The sequence below is a fragment of the Falco peregrinus genome, chromosome 11 (genome assembly GCF_023634155.1).
Source record: "Falco peregrinus isolate bFalPer1 chromosome 11, bFalPer1.pri, whole genome shotgun sequence".
NCBI lineage: Eukaryota > Metazoa > Chordata > Aves > Falconiformes > Falconidae > Falco > Falco peregrinus.
This window is the reverse complement of record NC_073731.1, coordinates 29,078,130-29,102,100: the sequence shown is the minus strand read 5'-3', so window position 1 is coordinate 29,102,100 and position 23,971 is coordinate 29,078,130. Positions and strand designations below refer to the sequence as shown.

Genomic DNA, 23,971 nt, shown 5'->3' with positions numbered 1-23,971 from the left:
CCATAGCAGTATCTTTTTAAGGACTATTCAACCATCTGGACTGAATCTTTGCAGACTAGGACATTCCAGATTGTTCTCCAGCATTAAAAAGAGGGGGGCAATAAACAAAAAAAATAAAGTTTTTTGTTAAAATTTGTGATAGGTTCAAAACCACTTTTCTTCAAAAACAGAAATTCTCCTGAGAATACAATTCTGGGCTTTTTTCAGACCCATTCTGTCAAAACCTCAAACTCCATGTAATGATTTACTAAAGAAAAGAAGAAATAGCCTGACTTCTTGTTTAAAAGACACATAAGATAGATCAATTCTATGAGATCAAGGTGTATCCTCAAACCAGTCTTAAGGATTAATGTAGAGGGAAGATTTTTGTCTGTCCAGCATAAGCCCAGCTACACTCTTTACCCTTTATTCTTTCCCCAGGTAAATAGCTATCTTTTCAGAAATAAGTTTTTCTCCCCAATTTTTAGTGGAATTGTGTTACAAGTGTTTTTCTTCTTAATAGTTCTACATGAAAAATAACTTCTCAACTACTTACTTCTTACAAACCCGCATTGATTTATACTCTACTGTTTTGTTAATAAAGTGATAATCTGAAACAAAACAGTATTTATTATCTGCCTCATTCTTCTTTGTCTGAGGAATCATAAATTAAAGTCAACAGCCATGTTATAATCTTCAGTTCATTATCTCCCATTTGCTAATATGCTCGGTACCTTAGCCTTGCTCCGTTTCTTTAGTAATAATTACAAAAATAAAAACCACATTAATGCAATGTGCAGATACTTCTTATTTTAGAACTTATGTAAAAGCTTTTCAACTAATCAGTGGCTCGTTAGGACACTGTCCTCATTCATCTCCCACTTTCCCTGCCATCCCTCATTAAAGTTTAATCTACATTTTCCATTAAGGAGTTGTCTCAATTGGTGTTCACATTGGCAGGGTGGCTTATTACTTGACTCTTGTTTGAAATGGTGGTCATACTGCCCCAACTTATCTCTGAAATTTTTATCAGGTAGCTGCATATTTTCATGGTCCTGAAATCTTCAGATAACAGAAGCAGAAACTCACTCACTTTATCTAGAATCACAAGATTTAAAAGAGAGGCACGCAACCTGCTTGCATCACCATAGTCAGGAGTGGTCAAGCCTCTAATCCTTCTTAAGTTTAAATCTGTATTTACGGTTGGAAACAGATCACACTGACACTTGATCAAGCACAGATGTGGATCCAGTTTGTGTGTACTTCTTTTGGGTCCAGCTGCGGCTGGTCCCTCCTTCTTAAATACACAAGATTAAGTTTCTACTAGTGGTTTCTCTCTTCCTCTTCCTTGTAAAATTTGAGTCTGAAGGAAACCACAACTGTGCTCCCAGGTGACAGACCACAATTACTGCCCTCCACACGTCCACCGGCAACACAGCAATGCAATGTTGCTGACAGGAAGCTGAACCAGTGGAGAAGGAAGGAAAGCAGGAAAGAAGGAAGGAAAGCCAGAAGGAAGATACAAGCACTGCAACGAGGTAGCAGGAGAGATGAATTCTGTCAAGGCACACTTTCTGATGGATGTTAAACCACCATAGGATACTCAGAGCTGTATCCTAGAGGCCCCCATAGCACAGAAAACCCTGGGTTTGAACCAAAGAGTTGAGAAGCACAGAATTTATAACTCATTTGACCCATCTCAGGTTTATCAAAGGCAAATGACTCTTTGACTTGAGCATGACAAAATCCATACATCCACACAGCTGCAAAGTGTAACTTCCTTGGTCTACAGACTCTGCCATTCTAACCACAAAATGGGTTGTCTAACCTGCCTCCTTAGGAAATAATGCCCAGTTGCAAGATCTCCAGTTCCTTGTATTTCATTACAATAGACTGCAGTACATTTGCTGGTATAATCTATTATGAAGGATCATAAATAATTAAGAATTAATCACACTTGTCAAAATAAATAAATGCAGTCAGTGTTGCAGAATGCTTGAATTTTTCATAGCATCTTTTTGCTTATTCATGAATTAAAAGAAAAGAAGTCTAGTAATTCACAATGGATTGCCTACTCATTACAGTTCATACAGGCTTGATTCAGATCCCAACGCTGGAGGTTTTCCTATCAATCTTTGCACATCAGTGGAGTTTTAACCTTAAATCTCTGATTCTGCAGAAAGTTACATAAGTTTGACTTGGAAATATTAGTAGGTCCAGCAGATCTTCATGTAGCGTGCAAGGCCCAGCTGGCAGATACAGTAGTGGTTCCATCACCCACTGGTCCACTTATAAGATGGCGGGGAATGGAGGAGAGCGAAACATTTTAGCACAAAATTTTCAACCCACTCCCCACCCCCTCCCCGCAAAGTACCTCGATAGCCTTCCTTCCACAGCCTTCTAAAAACAGACAGTCCTGCAGTTCTTCATACCAAATACCCAATATTTTTGCATGATTTCATACTATTTACAAAGCTTTAACAGAATAGCAAATAATATTACATGTTTAAATAGCACCTTTTCTCTGCCTCTCCAAATTGGCCTGCAACCCTCAGTGCATTTCTCTACTTTTTCAAAGGGAAGAAACAACTGGGCTGGGAGGTGAGGGGGACTCACACCACCACACCAATTCTACCAGCACAGACCAAAGATCCATTAACTTCAGACATCTGGCTCTGAAAACGGACAGGTGTAGATATATAGGAAAGAAACATGGACATAGAGCGAGCAAAATGTTGTACTTCCCCACCCCTGGCCTTCAGGACTCTGAGCCAGAAAAAGTATACTTGAGAATCTAATAGCTGTAACCGTTCTTCTTCCACGCACATATCTTGTCAATTTGCATACCCACAGAAGGTTTTAGCACCAAAAATACCCTGTGGAGAAAAGTTCCACAGTTTTACTGTTATATACTGAAGGATCTCCTTTTGTTTTGAACCTGACATCTACTAATTTAATCTGATACTAGTCAATTCTGCATTAGAAGAAATAATGAATATTCTTTCTGTACTCATCCGTTTGGTGTTTTAGAGAGACTTGGGAGTTTATAAACCTTTACACATATTTTATAAAATTCTGTGATTTTTACAAAACTCTGCCTTGTATTCTTTCAGATGTCTCTTGCAGGGCAGGGCAGCCCTAGTTAATTTAAGTGTTCCTAAAAGACAGCCACTACATACTTTAGATCATCCATGTTTCCATTCTTTTAATAACTTTCCCAGCTGTACTAAATAATTTTTTGATGCATGGGAACCAGAACAGAATGCTGTATTCTAGATACAGCTGCCCCACACATTTATACCACAGCATATTGTTCTTATTTTCTGTTCTCTTCCCAGTAAGTCCCAACATTGCATTTACTTTGCGACTGCTACTGAGCTGATGTTTTCCCAGCTCTATTCTTACCCCATAATCAGCTTAGGTGATTACAGCCAGCTCAGAATCTGTCCTTATATATGCCAACTCTGTTACTCCCACCACCTCATTTCAAACAGTCCACGCTAAATTTCACCTGCCATTATTATCCAGTTAAGCATCCTTTTTCAATTCCTTGCAAACCAGACCTCCAATCTTTTACCCTGAATAACTCAGTATCAAACACCGCCACCTCACCGTCTATCCCTATTCACAAGGCCAATGATTTTCGTGACACAAGATGCTGAGCATGCCAAGTGAGCGGAGCACTCTGATGTAACTAACCAGATGTTGAGACACCTGAAACTAGTTCTACCTTTAGGTAGCTTGATCCATGCTGATGTGTTCCGATTCCTTGAGACTGAGCTGTATCACGCTGTGGAGACAGGGGCAAAAATACAGTTCTTCCAGTGTCTCTCTCTGGGAGATGTACCAATGATTTCCTACTGAACCTTTTACAGAAACTTATACGAAGCACAATGAATCATTCCCAAGGCATTTGTTTCTATCAATGTCTTGACATGACTTGATAGCCAAGTGACAAGGATGAGCTAAACCATCCCAAAATCTAGTTATGCTATCTGTTTATCTCTGTGCATTACTGTCTGCAAAGGAGATGAAATGAGATTGAGATAATTGGAAGTACAATTTGCAGGAAACAGTGGGGGTTGGAATTACTGGGCTTAATTATTTCAGATTGAAACAGACCACACAACTATCTGTGCCAAGCAGCTGTAATTAAAGTGATTTAAAATAGAGAGATGCTAGCTCCAAGTGTTGATTTTCAAATGAGTCTTTATATACACAGGAGTTACAGTCATCTATGAGTTGCAGACCTACAGGCCTATTGGGGGGCTTAAGAGAAAATTACTACTAAGTCCAACATGCCTGATCATTTAAAAAAAAAAAAAAAAAAAAACCAAAACAAAAAAAACCCCAAGCAAACAAGAAAAAAATAAACCACCCCAAACAACCTACCCTGGTACCCCACAAATCTAAATCCACTCAATCAATGTGACACTGGGTACCTGCCCCTCAGAACAGGTGAAAACAGAATACAAGATTCAACCTAAATTGCCTATATTCCAGATGAAGAAAAAAACCCTAACATTTTGGTCTTAGAAATGGAATTTTATCCCAATAGGCAATTGGAAATCATCAACTGATACTACACTGAGTTTTGGGCTAAGCATCAGCCAACAGTCTCCCCTTCTTCTGCTTTGACAGACATATAAAGCTGAATACAGAAAAAGGTACAGCTTTGCCAAAAAGAATCCAAAACATACATTGATAACACGCAGCACTGCTCTTCACCTGGCACAGTATTTTATTTCTTCATGGGTTTTCCCCATTTTTTCCCCTATTCCAGGAAAGTGATAGCTACTCTTCCCTATTCAAAGCAAGCACATTTTAATTCCTAAACTTCAGCAGCAGCTACCTTACACTAGAATTTAAGAAAAAGGAGAACAGCAGCAAACATTCTGATTTACCTCAAACTTTTGCTTGACTGTATCGTTGTAGCAAGAAATTTGGTATGCGCATGTATGTTCTTTGATGTGAAAATTAGAAGATACTCGCATGCATCACAAATGTGGTCCATCTGCTTTACACACTACACAGATCTCACCAAAATGACTGTTTGCTGATCAATCAGTACTCAAGCAATGGGCCTTAGAAGTTAATTTATAATGGCTATCTAGAGAAAATTACTGTACTATTGATATGGATGAGAGAACAGAATTAAAGAACATGCACGAAAGTGGCATTGAAACTTTTCCTGAGTATTTGCCTGAACATAAGAACTGTTACAAGTAGTCAGACTGCAAGCTGTCAAAGTCAAATGCCATCTCTGACTGGGTCCAGTTCTGTTCAACTTAGAATGACCTGGATGAAGGGACCAAGTATACCCACAGCAAATTCGTGGATGATACAAAACTGGATAAAGCTTGTAGTCCCAACTCCCTCGTTTCCATTTTGTAGCTTCATTCTCATCAACACCACCTGACCCTCACAGGTAGAGGTTTCAAACAGGTATTGCTAACAGCAGGAAGGACATTAAGAATTTATCTGTGTTCCCAGCAGGATTAAAAGAGCACAAATACATCTAAAAATCTCTTTGGAACTTATAATCTTAATGAAATACGTTGCTGTTCAGACATGATGATGAGCAGAAAGAATAATTCCAACAAACCAAATTTTCTTCCAAGAAAGGAGAAAAGTCTGTTGCACTCCCCTCTTTTCAGGCTTCCCAGCTCTCTTTAGGAGACAGGAACTTTTTTCTTATATTAAGGGCAAAACTCCTCTTTTGTTTTCTTACCAAACAGAAAACCTAAGCCCTGGACACAAGGATATTGCCTAAAATGGTCTGCAAATAAGCAAGCAGTAAACAGGACCTAGAGCAGAGTTGAAATCACACTATTTTATTCATCTCTCCCAAACACTGAATGAACTCAAACATAGGCACCGTAGTACTGTTCTCATCCAAATACCATCCAGGGCATGGGTCAGCCTGAATCAGATTTTACACAATACTATATTTGATAATTTGCTTCCCATATATATGATGCAGATTGCCTTTAGACAAAACCAGATCTTTCATATGCAGAATTACTCCCTTTGTTTGCCACACTGTTTGCATTCATTGTTTGCTGCAGTAAAAGGATTATAGCTGTGTTATTATTTTAGGAGGACATGTTTGTTTGGGTGGGGTTTTGGATTTTTTTGTTAGGGATTTGTTTGGGGGTGGGAGTAAGGGTGTTTTGTTTTTTAAACTGAACACTACACTGAAGGCATCACATAGTTGTACTCATCTTACCTTTAGGTGTATTCTCAGAGTGATCTCTCTCTGGCCCATCTGGGATGTTTAGCTGTGAGATCTCCTCTGCACTCACTCTGAGCCAGGTGCTGTTGGGGGTTTCCTGATCTTTTGAGGTAAGGGAATATTCCAGCTCACAAGGAGATTCAAAATTGCAGTCAAATACTGGAAAAAGAAAACAGACATAGAACATACCAGGTTAATTAAATCCAGCTTCCTCTGTGCTGGAAGGTGTGTATACACACGTGTGTATACACATTCATTTTACACTTTATTAAGTTAGGGCTTGCTTCTTTCCATAACAAGGTAGAAAGAAATGGAGGAAGTCCACAAACAGACAGGCAAAAATGTGTCTGAAATGGACTGCACAGAGAGGTTCATTGTGGAGGTAGCAACAAATCAAGAGGAATGCCCAAGAGCCAGTAATTTCCCTTCAGATAAAAGGGCATCATAGGCTAAAGCAGGGAAAGGTATCATCTAGACTGAAAAGGAAATAGCTTAGTCAATTGATAAAATCAGACAGAAAACCAGCCTCTTCTGGGATGCTGGTTCAAATTCAACCAGGACCATTATCGTACAGACTGTTAACATGCTTCATAGTCATGTTCCATATCAGTGCGCATGACACTCTGCAAAGCAAGTCATACATCCTGGGCACATGGGACATGCTGGTAGCCATAGCGACTGGACCCTCAGAACAACCTTCTGACCCCCTGGGTTTGAAACGCTTTACTGAGGCAGCAGAAGCCTGATCTGGTGTTGCAAACTGTAGCCTCCAGGCAGCACAACCAACATCTGCCTCCAACACCGACATTTCTTTCTGAGATGTTTCTTTTTGAGAAACCAATTACCTTGCCAGTGCAACGGTGATTCACTTCCCAGTGTCCAATTTACTATCACACCATAATTCATGTTGCTTAACACAACATGCAGCGATAACCTGCACAGATTTTACTTTTAATCATCAAGATTACTAAATTTTCTGGAATGCCCTGTATATATTTACTTTTGTCATCACAGTCAGCACTCAACATGATATTCTGGAAAGTAATGGAAAGAAACTGTTTCTAAACTAACTCACTATTTCTGAAAAATCTAGATCCATTTGAAAAAGCCCAACAAAAAAAAATCCAGGTCTTTGGAGTTTTCTACACTGTCTCCTGTTCTGCCATAGCCATGCACGTGGAAAAAAAAATCTGAATTTACATTAGTAAAATTAACTATTTTTTTTTAAAATTTCAATTACATTCTCTATTAAACATCTAATTTCTTCTTAGTGTGCACAGATTTATGTAGTTCAGCCTATCCTCCTGGTGATATAATATTTTCTAATCTGAAGGTTAATACCGTTGCCCTCTCACTATACTCTTCCCAGCTAATTTGCCTTTTTAACAGCAAGCTAGAAGGAGCAGAGTCTATTTTTCCAGTTTATATTTGATTTTCTTAATAAGGTGCTTTATCATTCACTCAGCTTTTTGAATGCCTCACAACACCATGGAAACCATATAATGTAAGGAATCCATATGTCACAAGCAGCAATAACAAGGATTATACAGATTTTCTTAAATTTGAATGCACAAGTCTCTAACTCTTCAGGCCTCTATAGTATCAATATAAATTTCATGATACATGAAGCACACTTCAATTTAGGCCACAGGGAACAGTGGGTATATTCATGCTATACAGCTTACTACTGCAATATCATACCCAAACCTCAGACCACTTATTTCTGGTCCCTTAGATGTTCTTTAAAATAAAGGAAAACCCAACATTTTTTTTAACCCTATAAAGTGTTTAGAGTCTATTAAACTTTGTCTCAAAGCCCAAATAGGCAAAAGAGGAACCAAACTCCCAACTACATGTTACAGAAGACAGATCATCGTTACTGTGTAGTTTTGTTACCTTCAGTAGCACGAGCTTTAAGGCACTGTCAAAAAAAACAGCAGGGGGAGAAACACAGCTCATGCAAGGACAGAACCCACAGGATGACATAAAGCAAAGTCCAGGCCAAGGACAACACGTGGCAAGAGCAATCATTTCAAATCAACTATTCCATTCTTTGTGGGCTTCTCTCTCCGGTCAGTCTCTCTTATTTTCGTGAACTTTTCCAGCAGTCACTGCTTGCTTCCACTCCTCTTCTGTGCAGCTCCTGGGAACAGAAGCCTTTGTGCTCTCTTACCCCCAAGCAGAGAAGCCCTTCATGGACATCCACAGGCACTTTCGTTTTCCTCCTCCGGCCCTCTCCCCCTGACAGTTTGATTATGGTGCCTACACGTACTCGATAGCCAGCTCGGCTCCCCCATTCAGTCTTCCCAGAACCTCCTCCTCAAAAGAGAGCTATCAATCAGTTGTGGAGCCTTTAACGCAGCAGGCCTCTGACCTACAACTGGGACAACTTAATTGCGGTATGTGATTAAATAACAGTCGTCACATTTAGCGTTATGACCCCTGCAGACAACTAAAGTCTCTGCCTGAAGGGGGAAAAGTAAAGGAAAAAAGGCAAGTAGCAATGCCATTTCCTTCCCTTGCAATGAATAGCCTACAGAGAAGTGGACATGATCTAACATGCCTGTTATGGTCAAGCTGAATGGCCTTTATAACAGGTTATTCCTTGAAAGAAGCAGCGCCTTTGGCTCATACATCTGAGAGTGTCTGCTATTTAATGAAAACATACTTGCATCTTTTACAGAACTTGATAGTCGCCCCACATCACCAGAATATCTGCACTCTTCATAGGCTCTTATTTAAATTAGTCTCGTATCAGACACAAATTTCAGTGCTATTATCCTATTCAGTACAAAGAAATGATGACAAAGACATGCTATCTGATGCAACACAGCAAAGTCTATGCAAGCAGCATCCAGTCTTCCAAGCCTAACGTTAGCTTCCTACCCTCAGGCTTTCCTTCTTTCACAATGTCTTTCACTACTGACAATGTAATATACTTTATTAAAAAAAAATTATATAAAATACATACATTTTTTTCACTGATAAGCTGCTCTTGGTGTGGCAGCTGCTATAAGACCATATAAACCAAATCTGAAAATACAGAACTTTTACAAAATTTGAATTGCTGCCACAAGTCATCTGCCATTTTTTATGCTTATGCATAAAAAAGGTCTTTCTCTTTCCTTTTTTACTTTTGTCTTAAATGTTTAAATGTGACACCAAGTTTACTCTTTTGTTGCCCAGCTAAGCGTATAAAGAAGTAACCATGTGCCTTCGGAAGCTGAATAAAGCTATTCTGCCCTATTCTGAGAAACAACAGTCACTTCAGGAAAGGTAATTAAATCCAACACAACTTTTAGTGATTATTTTTTACACCTACTACCAATATACATTGACTAGATACAGAGCTTTAGACCTTGAATAGTGTGCTTGGTCAGTAAAGTGTTTTTTCTGTGATTTTTGGTGTGTTTTTTTAAAGAGATGTCACAGAGATTTATATCTGGTATATGTATTTATGCCACAGCTATATTGGCATTATAGATCCTAAATGCTGTATAGGAATTTAAATTCCAGAAAATTGCAAAGTATCTTTTTAAATATATTGCAAAAACCTCAAACCCTTGTCCAACATTTTTTTGCACTGGCAACCACTGGACACCAGAGAGACAGAACAGCTCACTTACTAGAAGTCTATTTCATCATCATTACACCTTTACAGAGGAAACAAAAGTGATGCTTATAATCAAACCAAGATAAACATCTGTTTAAGAAAAGCTGAAGGTATCAATCATTTCAGTTTCTAGTATGTGAGAAGATACAGGATACCAATGATAGACTGAAAAGTAAACTAAGTACTATCGAACTGAAAAGACAGTGGTATCTGTGTGTGTGTGCCTGATGATGTCAGTCCTATGAGCAGCAACTACTTCTGTTTCAGTTAAACAGACTACTGTTTTCTAATAAACAAATGACTTAAAATAGTAGTATAAATAATACCCCAAAACACAATAATCTGCAGGAAATATCCCTTTACATTGCTGCAGGTCAGATTATGGATCATTCGGTCTTTGGATCATCTTAGATCATTTGTGTAACCACAGGTCACAGAAACATGCCTTACCTAGAACAAAAATAATCTAATTTAAAGAGAGGTAAAAAAAGCCAGTTCTTGTTAAGAAGCTATTCTGATTATCTTTTCTTCAGCTGCCCAACAACAGGCTAAGTTTATTTGTTTTAAACCACAAGTCCTCTGAAGCACAAAAAATTTACCAGCAAGTAATTTCCACTTAGCCTGCTCCTTTCTAGTTCTACATGTGTCTGACTTAAAAGGGTCCTAATTCACTCCTGGTCTGCTGACTCTTACAAATCACTCCTCCTCCATTACTCTCAGCTGGTCAACTCTTTGAAAAGGTGTGGTTGCTTTCTTACCTCACTATAATAGACAAGAGAGCAGGTAAAAGGTTTTCTGTTCTCAGAAGGACCAGCCTGGAGATGTACATCCTAACAAGCATCTCATCATCTTAAACACGCTAATCTGTACTACACCTACAGCACAAGCACACGATGTAGAGGTCACTTACACTGGCTGATCAAAACAGGATCACAACCTTCCTCATGAACACACCTCCTCCAGCAGCAGCAATCGCAGCAACAGTGTAGAAACAGATAAAATATTCTTGTGCAGGATGTCTCGTTTTATACAAATATTGACAGATATTCCTTGTGGAAGAGACATAATTTAAATTGTATAGTAGAGATGTGCTCTGCTGAGTGAGCTTTGAGACCTCCATCAATACCCACTAACCTCTATTATACTCATGTTATAAGGCCTATAAGCTTTTAATTTATGACAGGGAAACGACAAATTGATTTCCCAGTTATTAATCCTACGGACAGAACCAGTTCCTAAAACCTTCCCCATTCCCTCTGGATAGAAAAGGGCACAGGGCATTCAATTTAAGGGTTTTGATTGCCTCATCAGGTCCTTGTGAATTCCTATCCGCCAATACAGGGGTACACATGTCGGGTGACACAAGGAAGCCTGCAGCAGTAAGCACTTCTCCCCCAAAATGGAGCATAAATAGGAGACTGTGGTCTCTGGCTGTCAGCTCACCGGCCGGGTGAATGCCCAAGGAGACAGCACATGGAGGCCAGGGCCTTGGAAGCGAGCATCGCCCCCCTGGCACGAAGATGGGGTGAAACCCTTTGCCAGTGGGTCTCTAGTGACACTTTCCACCGTGCAACTGGAGATACAGCAGCAATTTAACATGAGCAAAGCCACCCCACAAGATGGAAGAGCACAGAAAAAAAAAAAAAAAAAACCACATGAGGGGAAAGGGAGAAGATGTCAGTGGCCATGCAAATTAAAGAGGAAAAACAATGGCAGGGTTTAACTGCCTTTTTCCTGCCGAGAAAGCAAGCCTAAAGAGCCATGTTCACCTTCTTCCATTGCGCAGCACTGAGGAAGGGCAAACTGGCACGTTTTAAGGGATAGTATGACACGTATATGCCTGCTGGGCACCCCAGGCCTTACTACCCCTAGCAACTGCCTGTGCCGACAGAACTGCCGGGTCTTTGGGCTGCCGCTCCAGCATCCCCCTGCACCAGCAGGGCTTTATGTACGCTGCCCTGACCTTAAGTTTACTGACAGGAACGTCGCCATTCCCTCATGACGAGCCTCTCCTCGGCGTGACACACAGCTCGCCTCAGCCACACGCCACCGCAGCCACCATTTTGTGGCCTTGTGGAGCGGGCCAGGCACAGGCCCCCAGCCAAACCCCAGAGCAGGGTGAGGCAGCCTCACCTCGCCTCACCTGGGTGACGGGGACGGGTCCTTTCAGCCCGCAGGGGTACGGAGGGGGACAGGAGGTGTCCCGGTGGGGCTCAGTGAGGGGCTGGGCTCTTACCCATGAGGGGACCGGCGGGCGGCAGGCTGGCCCTTGTGTGTGCGCACCTCTGAGGGCTCGTCACAGCTTGCTGTGTGCGAGGAGAATTTCAACGTGGCCAGATTGTCCCCGCCATCCTGGGGGTGTCATGGGGGTGTCACAGGGGCATGCTCCCTGCCAGGCAGGGTCAGAGCTGGCTGCGCCAGCACTGCTCACCCCTTCAACACTCACCTTGAAGGAGAAATGCTCAGCTTTTCCTCAGGAGGGGCTATCAAAGTTAGATTGCATCCTGAAGGAAAAATGTTTTAGAGGCGGCATAATTCCACCAGTTCCGTAGAAGAGGGAATCGCCCCCAGGAAGAGCGCTGGGGCCTGGGTGCCCGGCGCAGGGCGAGCTGCCTGCCTCCCCTCATGCCACAAGCGTTTCAATTAATCCTCTGGGGAGCAAGCCACAGCTGGACGGGCCACTGCTTAGCGAAAACAGCAATAATGCAATCATTCATTTATTTGTTAAGAGACTCTTTAAAATGACAGCATGTACTTTCTATCCACCCAGCTCCTCAGTGTGCACCAGGGACTGAATCACCAAAATCTCTGACAGCTGCTTTGTTCAGTGGAAATCAAGCTACAAAGAAGAGGGCCAGGACTCCTTTATCAATCAATTATAAGCACAGTCTTTCAAGACAGCTAGATAGAGAGGTGCGATGAGGGGGTGTTGGGAGAACAAGCAGCAATAGCTCTTATTTTCATTCCTCCTGCTCCAAGAAATGACAGAGCTCATCTTCCACACAAGAAACATTTGTCCACCAAGTCTCCCATGCATGCAGCAAAAACAATAAATTAAAACGCATTCCTAATGCCAGGGCGGGCCAAAGGACTGAAGTACCAACTAACAGCGATTGTTAGAAAATATGCTCCAGCTGGCACAAAACAGTGGTTAGATTAACTGTCATATTTTGACAATTCATACAAGGGACCTCTTGCATTAAGATTGAAAGATCTCTAGAGAAAATGAATACTTGAGAGACAGGGAGAAAAAACATTTGTTGTCTTTCTGTATGCTATTTTATTACTGAAAAAATTTTGAGCTGTCACTGGTGTATTATCTGCAGATGAAAGAGTCTATAAGAATAATTTGAAAGAAAGTAAAAATCTGTCCCTAATAAGATTTTTTCTTTCTAGCTTAGCACAGCCTTCAGTTTAGCTAGGTTTTCCTGTAATTTTCCTCCCCCGGGATTTCAGCATGATTGCACATGGCAAAAATACCATCTAATTGTTAAACAAGAATTCTTGCATATGTATATGGGGTCACAGCATCCACTATTTTATATGGAGCAATTCTATTAATCTGGTGTGAATAACTGCTTTTAATTGAAGTCTTGCCCTAATATATTCATAACACTATTTCCAAAACTATGTCAAAGTACTTCTAAGATTGTAAAAAGGATGTGTTTGAATTAAGGTAGCATATCACTCTTGCAATCTCTCTTTTCTGAGAAAGCACTGATTCATTTTTCCTCTGGGACAAAGTGTTACTCTCATTCCTCTCCTGACTCTCTCTCACCCTCCAAACAGGAATTTGTTGTAACAATTAGTTCATATCCATGCATCTCACTGTGCCATGCTGAGCCAAGTATCATGCTAGCTTTATCATTCTGAAGTTGTCAGTATTAGTCTGATTTGTGGTAGATTTATAAAACGAGTAGTCATGAGAACCTAACCATAACACAAATTCATCTGGCTGGTGCCCTCTTTCTCTCCATCTTTGCTTTGGCATTCAGACTCACTGAGTTTCGTGTCAGCAGTATCTATCTGATATCCAACTCACATGAATGAAATGGTATTTTGAATGGATGCACATGAGTATTTGAATTCAGCAAGTTGCACACAATCTACCAGGAAAAAAAAATTAATAATCTGACACCTCGCTGAGCAACTGCTGTGCCACTAAGCATCAAATACGCAGTGAGAATGACCCCAAATTATTCCACACTAAAATTAGTCCAACACTTTTTTTTTTTTTTCCTTTTAGAAAACCCAATTCAGGAAATCATGAACTCATCACAGATGACATTCCATTAGAAAGTGTAAAAAAACAAAAAAAACAAAACCAACCACCCTGTCAAATTAGTTTTCTGAAGACACAGGGCTGAGCGAAATTATTAATAAATTGTTAATAGAGGCCATCCCTTGGATTATGCTTTCAGTACCTATAAAATCAAAGCTGTGAATAATTATGGACCCTTGAAGGTATGTGCTCCTCCTCTCTGAACTCACCTTTTGTAGACATTTTTAAGCACACTAGTCGTTTAGTAGCCAAATCTGCTATTTCCCTACTGAGTTTTAGTCCCAGCTAACTTTGGAATCCAAACCATCACTATTTTGTAAACTTCAGAGGGAAAAGAAAGAAAGAAAGAAAAGAAAAAAATCTTAAATTATACTGCAGAAGTCTGACACAGCCTGAAAGAGGTACTTCTGTATTTTGCACAAAGCTGGTTCAGAACAGCCAAGGAGTTCAGCTGCTACTGGGGGATCTGGCAAAGAGATGCACAATCAGCACGGTGGCATAAGAATAGTTAAAAAGCAAAACCCATCTGCTGTTTCCCAAACAGTCCAACATGGCAACACTTATGCCTGTTACTTTCATGAAACGTTTTTCTTTCAGAAGAGAATTTAGATGGGCTGAAGTGCATTTTATTTTTTTTTTCCAATCAGTAGCACTTTCCACAGTTGCCAGTGTACCCTGCCAGGATCACGCTCCAGGTCCAGTGCCGTTGGCTGGCCGGGGGGATTTGAAGGGTGGAGCACAGACGGGTGTATTAACTGCACGAAGGCTTCCAGGCCTTAAGGGGCACCCATCATCTGGAACCCCTGTTACAGAAGCTTAATGGATTTTATGCAGTGGACAACTGATTCCTTATACAATACCTATCTATACAGAAAGGAAAATTAATATTCAACCAACCAGGACAAGAAATGAAATATGTGGCTGGGTGCAGTTAATCATGTAAGCCTCAGGACAGAGTTCCATCAGTGCCGCAAACGGGAGATTAATATGCTACCGTAAGTTCACATATGCAGAATGCATTAGAAGTTTGTTCTAGCCACAGGAAATAGTCTGAGTGTACCTCAAAGAGAACAAAAGACAACACAAAAATATGGAGATTTAAAGACTCCTTCCCTGCAGGCTGAATTCCCAGATAATTTTGACTTCATGTGGTTTGTCTTAAGTCTTTGTTTTCTGAAAGGCAGGTGGATTTTGCATCTCTGAGATGGTAGATAATTAATCAATGCTTGGATAGGGACAAATCTAGAAACCTCTAGACAAAATAGAAAAAAAAAAAGGTCTTGTGAATGCATCACACTAAAGTATCCTGTTGTGCCAATGATTATCTTTAAGGATTGCTGCATATACTTTCAAAGATATCATCAAGCATGGTTCCTGCCAGAACTACTAGATGCAGTCTGTCAGAATGTTTAATTCTGAGAGAAGGAGCAGAGAACTTCGTTGGGCAGAGGGAGAGGGACCCTACACGTCAATTTACTCAGCCTTTCAATCAAAGAGATTTCTCCAATAGCAGAACAGTGGGAAAAGTAATTAAGACAACTAATATTGCCCCACTCTAGCAATGTCAGCCAGTTATATTAGACAGGTCCCATCAGATGATTAGGCAAACAAAGTTTTGACAGAAGTTTTATTGAGCACACTGTAATCACCGTCACACTGGGAGCAGCAAGGAAAGCTTCTGACAGAAGAGGAAAACACTCTAGTAGTAAAGGACTGCTGGGTTTTATTTCTGCTAATGATTTGTTGTGTGATTTTGGATTAACCACTTAATCAGAAGGCAGGGGTGTGTCCTGGGACAAGGTTACTTGCCTAGAGCTTGGGCAGTCTAGCTTTATCTTCTGCCTCGCTCTGCCGAGTCCCTGTGTGACCTTCAAGGAGCTCCTTAGACCCAGAGCCAATAATCAGCTGCTGAAAGGCACTGTCCATCCCTGTCATGCTCACAGCAGTTCTGGACAGAAATCTAGATCCCTGGGAAGTTTACTAATGAACATTCAGATGGATATAAGCAGCAGGTTTGCAGAGGAATAGAGAGTTAAGAATTGCCCTCTTAGGCTTGGACTGTGCTTACATGCTCTACTCCATGTACCCACACTAGTCCCCCGCACCTGAAGTGGTCAGCATAGTGATGGCTATGGGGTGTTCCAGTCAGAAATGCCTAACTTTGAGGGCTACTGCTTCCCCTTTAATTTAAAGGAGGTTCTGACAACTTTTAGAAATGTTAAAGTGTAAAGCTAGAAAAATTAATCCTGCCCCTCTTCAAAATTCTCCAGTAGTTTCAAGGTATTTGTCCTGAATTACACCTACTGAGGGAGAAAGCAGTTCAGACTTGCCCTGAGTGAAGATTGTATTTTGTGAAACACCTCATGAAATTCCTGCCTTTCCTTGCAAAACAGATGGTTGGAATATGGTAGAATTTGGTCTTGTGCAACCAGCTAAAATCATAATAAATCATTTCTGCTTAGATGCAGTTACATTTATCTCCATGTGATGTTGTCAGATAGAATGAATGCTTTTAGGTTTTAAGAACAAAGCCTTCCCTTAGAATAGTATTACTGAGAAACTGAAAGAGTTTAGGAAGAAGTAATAAAGGATAAATTAAAAACCATTCTTGCAACTTCTGAGAAAACCAAGTGAGGGGAAAAAGATTGTACTACTGTCCCTTCCAAAAGGAAATTGGTGTGTCCTCATCATTCAAGCAGATACAACAGCTAGGAGCAGATATTGTATGCCAGTGGAAAGAATATATATTGCACACATAAAAGGCTGCAACATAAATTTGAAGAAATATGGGACTCCTTCATATAGGTAGGTCAAACTTTTCCCTCAAGCAGATAATTACAGGCTTGGGGTGAGTAAATCTTATTAGCCTCTCAGCACCTTATCTCCCCTCATAGAGAGTGGTAGTAGATATATAGTAAATATATTCTACTTCAGTCACTTTCTGGATTGCATGTTAGATACAGCCTTATGCAGTCCAGTCCTAACCACAACCATTGTATTTCACAGTGGAATGGCTATGGATAGTCAGTAAGTAGGTCATACCAGAGAACAGATGAAAACACATTCCCAGATTTTGGAAGGGATGAGAATTACAAAAGGAGATGGCAGGAAAAAATAAGTTTGGTACACAGCTCATCTCTTTATAATATTGCTGGATTCCAACATACCACTCAAATATCACAGTCTAGCAATACAGTCTACAGCCCCTTGCTTTTGGGGGAACAGGGCAGGCTGCGGCAGCCCAGGCCATCAGGTACCTCTGTAGAGATGGCACGGCCAAGGCCACATCGGACTGGGCTGGGCTGAAATGGGACTCCTGGGCCCACGGGCAGGGCGGGGAAAGGCCCATGTGGTGGCTGGTAAGGGGCATTAAGGCTTATTAGTGCCCTATTTTATCAAGAATCATTTGACTTGTGCTGTTTCGCTCTAGTATTGTACCAATATCCTTGGGCAATTAGTTACAGCCTCTTTAGGATAACATATAAATGCTACTTACTGTGTCGTCCTCTATGGGAGTAGAAAGGGGATGTATCTCTCATGACCCAAGTCAAGTTCCAAGCAGAGTAACCAGGAGGAAGAGGAGGGCTGTTTGCTGGGAGATCCAAACTGCTCAGACCTTTCATTTAAAAAAAAAAAAACCAAACATTATGTATGACACAGCTGTTTGCATGGTACACATCAATGCAAAGATCTTAAACAGCTTTATAGACGCACGCAATAAGCCTTTATATTCAACTACTTCTTGGTCAGTTCTTCCTTCCTGATACGTGCACTCACAGAGACAGGAGATTAATTGCTTTACATCACAAAATTACTATCACCTAGAAGAACTGTCAAGTTTAATCCCACACTGATTCCAAGTTCTTTTTCACCTTTCAGTCCCTCAATTTGTTGTTCTTTGAGGTTTTTAAAATTTTGTTAGCATGAGGAGATCCTGTACGCATGACAAGCAAATGTACCCAGCTTCTGTTCAACAGCCCAATCCATCTCAAAGATGCTTTGGGGAATTAGAATACGACAGTGACCCACAATAGGCAAGAAGCTGTACAAACCTGCACTGACTCTGCAAGACCATGATGATATTAGAGGGGCAAAGAGAAACAGTATGTGAAATAGCACACAAGGTCAATGAGCAAAGCAGAATTCTATAAGCTCAGAAAGCACAGATTTTCCCTGTGAACGTTTAAGTTGGATTTTCTCAAGACAACAGGATCTTGAGTATTCTCATCTCATTTTTTGAGGTCCTCAGGGGAAAGGTAGGATTTAACTTTGTAGAAATACGGACAGGCAAAACTTGCATTTGGGAGGTTTGTTTGATGGAACAAAATAAACCTCTGAATCGCTGATATGTTCTGATTTTTCACAGAAGCCATAAAGAATTTGTTTTTCAGAAGGAATACAAAAAGTACATTTTTGATCTATTCAGTAATTTTTTTTTCAAGTAAGAAATACTGCAGTTGCTTGCTTGAATCCTTCTAGTTTAGATGCAATGCTAAGCTTTCCTGTAAAAACAGTAAAACAATTTGGTACTACCTCAATAAAAAGTTTGGTAAAACTTTCTGTAACAATAGGCATTAACTAACTTAGGGTAGTAATTAATTCAGAGTGCTGAAGAACTGTCCTATTGAACGGATAAATAGTGACAGATAATAAAAGATACATTTAAGGGGCTAATAGTAAACAAGGTAAATGGCTGAAGCCTTGGGGAAAACACTGCTTTGATTCTGTTAAAGCTCTGCTTCCCACTTCCACTGAAGAAAAACTTGCAAATTTCAGGTGGACTTGTCAGAAGCTTAAATACCAAGTGTTAGTTGTGCCCCATCTCATTCTCAGTGCAAGCTCATTTTTAGCACACTCCTGTAACTGAGTAATGCTAGCAAAACCAAGGGAAAAATGACCATTCTTATGTAAGAGCTGTAACTCTTGCGCATTGCTTAGAGCAATAATCTTCAAGACAAGAATGGGCTTCAGGCAGTATTTTAAGCAATTCTTGAGTGGAAAAAACTTAATGTGCCTAAATGGCTCAAGTAAACCTGGTCTCTATGCTAAGTTATGGTACAATAACTAAATATCCCCTATTGTTGCCTGGAACACAGCAACACAGAAGATCAGGCCAGTGATTTATGAGGGTAGGTATCACACCTAGTGTCCTGCCTTCAGCTGTGAACGATGAAGTGATAGGTAACTATGGAATAATCTTTATATTGGCTTTTCCTTCCTAACATCAAGACATAGATGACGTGTCATTCAGTAGCCCCTGGGACAGCTGGTTGTGGCAAGTAACGTCAGGTTTCATTACAGTAGTTATAATAGTTGCTAGAAGAAGATTTTTTTACTACAAATGTGCTTCACTTTCATGCTAACATAAAATAATAATAAGAAGCAGCATATTGATAAAAAATGAGCTCCTGAAATAAGCTAGCGTTAAAAGCAATGTATGTTTTGCCACATGTGAGATGCCTGCCCAGTATGGATATCCATGTTATACAACACCTGTACCCAGGGATTCTCCAAAATGGGTAATGATTTAATGCCCTGATCACAGGTCTCCCACAGACAAGGACTCTGGGGCCTCTTTACCCCTAACGGACCCAAATGAATGCAGACGTTGTCCATTTACTACTGATAGAGAGCCAAGCTGTGGGTTTGCAATCCTGTGAAAATTTCACACCAACCTGAATAACTGAACTGCTCCCCATCTCTGTTCCCATGGCAAAATAACCTGAAAGTCACTGAGGTGCATTTCCCTCCCTAACACTGCAGCCACAGAACTCAACATTAAATCACTGCTGCTACCCTGGCCAGCCTCACCTGGGAACCAGTGAAACAATGATCAGCTGCAGTACCCCAAATTCCCCGGCACTCCTCACATTCAGAAAAATGCCTCTGCACGTTGTGTTCTTCAGAAATCATGCCTACCTTCAGCCTCCGCTAAGTGGAAATGTTCGCTCTGTCACCAAGATATGCAGTGAATCATGATAAAAAATAAAGTTGAACATCTGGGCAGAGAAGACAGGGCAGTCCAGGCACCTGAACCTCCCCTCTATTAGCAGCAAAAGGCACATAAGAGATAACATGAAAAATTGGAAGTTTTTCTCTATTTTTAAGGATTGCAATGTATTCAGTTCAGTCCATTTTAACCTAAGAACTCCTTTTTCTCATATCCTTTAGGATTAATTTTGGAACTTCATCTCAAATGATCCGCTTGGGCTATTGGTCTGAACTTGAAGACAAGAAGATCGTATCAGAAGTTATGAATCTTTCCCAATTAAGTTATCTCCTGAGGAAGACGCTAGGTAAAACGTTTTTGTATAGCCAAGAGGCTACTCTTCACGGTGAGGAATGATTTGATTTTGAAGTGAGCTATAGGTTAAGAAAAGGAGAGACCTTTCCTCTCCCGCCTCCAGGGCATTTTACGTCCAGAAAGGCAATAACAGTAGACTATCAGCTAAACAAACGCATCTTGTGCAGCAAGGGCAATGCAAACGTAGATCACGCTGCAGCCTTTTTACAAAACAAAGGCTTTTCCCCCTCTCCAAAACTATTCATATTGAAGCCAAATAGCACTAAGAAAATTCTGCCTCCTCCTTTTTAAATATGCTATCCTCCCATTCTGGTTGTTTGTACCAGGGTGCTCTGTCACTTGTCAACAGTAACCCTAACCTTTAAAAAAAATTAATGGATTAGCCACTGGAAGCTGACAGCTCCATTTTTAGTAGCCAAAAGTATGGCAAGGTACAACAGATGTTTCTTTGATATTTCTGCCTAAAGGAATATCCAGGGCCAAATCCTGACCCAAGTACTCCATCACAGCAAGAAACATGCACCTGAAGAGAACATTTGACATTTCTGTTTTTAAACTTGCGCAAAGGAATCTCCTTAGGGGATGTGAAATTCGTTCAGCTCACCAAGTTTTGGTAAAAACATAGAAAATGGCTCGTGTACTGCAGTCAAGCCTCAAGGCCACAAATTCATTAAATAAAATATTTACGTATCATTTTAATGAAAAATATCTCTTTAATAGAATAACCTGGCATGTTCACATAAAAATGGAAAACAGGAAAAGCTTTCTATTTGGGTCATTTTTAAACAAACAGGATTTCCTCCCTTTTTTGCCCTTTCTAGAAAAAGCAAGTATATCCCCAGCAATTAACATATGTACTTTTCTAAAGTTCCGTGCAGTGCAGAAATGTAATTGAACTTTTATGAAAACACCCATGCCTTTTTAAACCAAAACCTGCACCTACATGTAACCGAATACTGCTTATTACTACCTTTGGATATTGCTTCATTACTCAGAGGATAAGCTTTCTCCCTTTGCTCAGCTGTATTACTGCCAGTTTCTCAGTGGTAAATGTGAGGTGACAAACCTGCATATACCTGTCCTCTAGATTTCAGAGTTGCAACAGATGTGTAAATTAGTAACTGGGATCCACATCTCAAAATCATTCATGCTTGCATGGAAATCAGAAACTAACATTAGTAGTATTTGTGGTTCTGATTGATAACAGCAACCAACAGAGTAGTTGTTAGCAAATATTACAATGATATGTTCAGAAACAGCCTCCATTAAGATGTGGATTTTTCCAGTCTCTGGGAAAGCCTGACATTTCAGAAAAGGTTATTCTAATTCTAAGTAAAAGGTACCAATTTTCCACAGAAAGAATATTACAGAAGTTATTTTCTCCCCTATTATAAAAAAAAAAAAAAACCAAAACAAAAAAAACCCTCAAGCCAAATTACTTGGGACCAAGGCGACTCCATTTCATTTCAACAAACAAAAAAACCTTTACAGGCAGCTGACTGCCCTAGGTATGGAAAACTCTGCAGACATCTCCTAAGATCCAGAGGCAGGCCCAGGACCTCCTGGGAAGGGCAGATCCAGCACCGTGAGGCCCTGAACCCTTCTCCACCCTGCAGAAGCGCTCTCAGGACCCTGGCTTTTCTGAAGCCCTCGCTGGCTATGATCAGCAAGATGTCTGGGCTTACCTCAGTCTAGCTGAGAGTGTACACCCCAGAGGTTTTTGATAAAGGATTCCTGAGCTTCTGGCTCCACTAAAGTTCTTGGTTTCAGTTTTAGGGGGTAAGGGGATGCAATCAGGGGGAAAAGATCCTCTGAGGATTCCCTGTAAGCTCTCAAATTCACAGCTGATCCTCACGATCAGTACTCATACAGCCTCTTAGAAATTTTCATTTTTCTCCTCTTCCCACCTACAAACATACCCAGTCGTCCATGAAAGCGCAAAACCCACATTATATTGAGGTGACCAAGCAGCACCAGAACCAACAAACAGCCCAAGTAAACTGGTGAATAATCCAGAGACTCAACTATGCTCATACAAATAATTGTCTAAATGAGATTCAGAAGCAAAATTCAAATTCTGTTTGCAGTCAAGCCAGAGAATGAGGCAAAGGGCAAGCTCATTCCACAGTTTCTTGCTCTCAATAGTTGGTAAGCTTTAGTTACGTTAATGGGTGGATGTACTCCCAGGTTTCTTTTTACAACCCTTTTCTAAAGTATGAAAATGTTCGCTGACAGTCTGTCAAGTTTATCTTTTTCAGTTGGAAAATATATTTAATAATGCATTATGTTACAATGATTTTATGTCATACTGAAAGCCTGATGAGTGCAAATAAACGATAGTATGTGTGTGTCACCAAACCCGTGCTGGATTGCTGCAGAGAAGAAATTTGCATTTAGTGGGCTGTAGCAGACCTGTGGATAGTGGATTCAGTCAGACGTGGTGCACGAGGCATAGAAGCGATCAAAAACGCTTACTGGCAGATACTTGATGAGTAAATTTGGGAATAGCATATAGTTCTTGTACATGAAGCATGTGTCACTGATAAAACTGTATTTATCTCAACAACTGTGTTATCCTTCTGGCCCTGACTACTTTTGTTTGTTTGTTTTTGTCTTTGTAAGGCTTATTTAAAATTTTCTTTTAACCCCTTTCTGTTAGCAATGTATTTTTTCTCCATCTCCTTTTCACAGAGAATTTTAACTTTTGATTGAAAAAACCCCAAATGCCTCAAACCTGACTATTCCATCAGCAGACAGGTAGTCCCAGCTCCATTCTTTACCAGCTGGGCAGTCCCTACCTACCACGCTCTGTGGACATTTACTGATGCAAGGAGAGTCAGTGCTAAGTCTTCGGAGATGCGGTCTGTTCAGCAGACCTTGGCTTTGGAAGAGGAGCATGAAACACCCAAATCACAATTCCGCCAAGGCATTACAACAGCAAAATACTAACCAAGTACTGGTGTGTTGTACCTCATTACTGGGGGGGGTGTGGTGGTGGTGAAATTTAAACTCCTACATTTTCCTGTTAAAACGAAGGGGAAAACAATTTTGTTTTCTTTGCTGCTTTCTGTGAATTCTTAGCATTTGCATATCTATTGTAAAATACAATAAATTTATAATTTCTACTTTGAAAGCAAGTGGCATCCAAAGAGTATTTAAAAATAAATAAATAAAAATGACCAAGCTTATATTCTACCCAGTTCAACTACCATAGTTTAAAAATCTACTGCCATCTAGAGCATCCTGCTGCACCTCAGCTGCTCTGCAGCTGCTGAAGGCCTGCCCAGTAAGACACCAGAAAACGGCAATGAATCACTGATAAAGAGCTCAGGGTCTCAATTAGAGACCAGACTATGAATGGCTTAAAGTTGTTATTCATCTGTGTGCGAACAAGAAACCTTTAAAAAAATCCAACAGTGATCTGATCTTTGCTGTAATAATCTTCTACAGCACAATTAAGCATCTCTGCGGGCAACACAGAGAAAACAAAGGACTGAGTGTTAGTAATTGAACTGCTCTCAGTTCTGGTTTGTCCCTCAAAAGCTGAGGCCGCTGGCA

General features: G+C 40.5%; 1 protein-coding gene across 1 annotated transcript in view; it reads right to left on the bottom strand.

The window, feature by feature from the left end:
- The window catches only part of ALK (ALK receptor tyrosine kinase), a 281,164-nt gene that overhangs the window by 214,558 nt on the left and 42,635 nt on the right, over window positions 1–23,971 (bottom strand). Inside the window, exons 2-3 of the mRNA XM_055816565.1 lie at window positions 17,606–17,725; window positions 6,209–6,373 (exon numbers count right to left, since the gene is read on the bottom strand). Coding sequence (XP_055672540.1) covers window positions 6,209–6,373; window positions 17,606–17,725 — 285 coding nt within the window. The remainder of the gene's footprint in view (window positions 1–6,208; window positions 6,374–17,605; window positions 17,726–23,971) is intronic.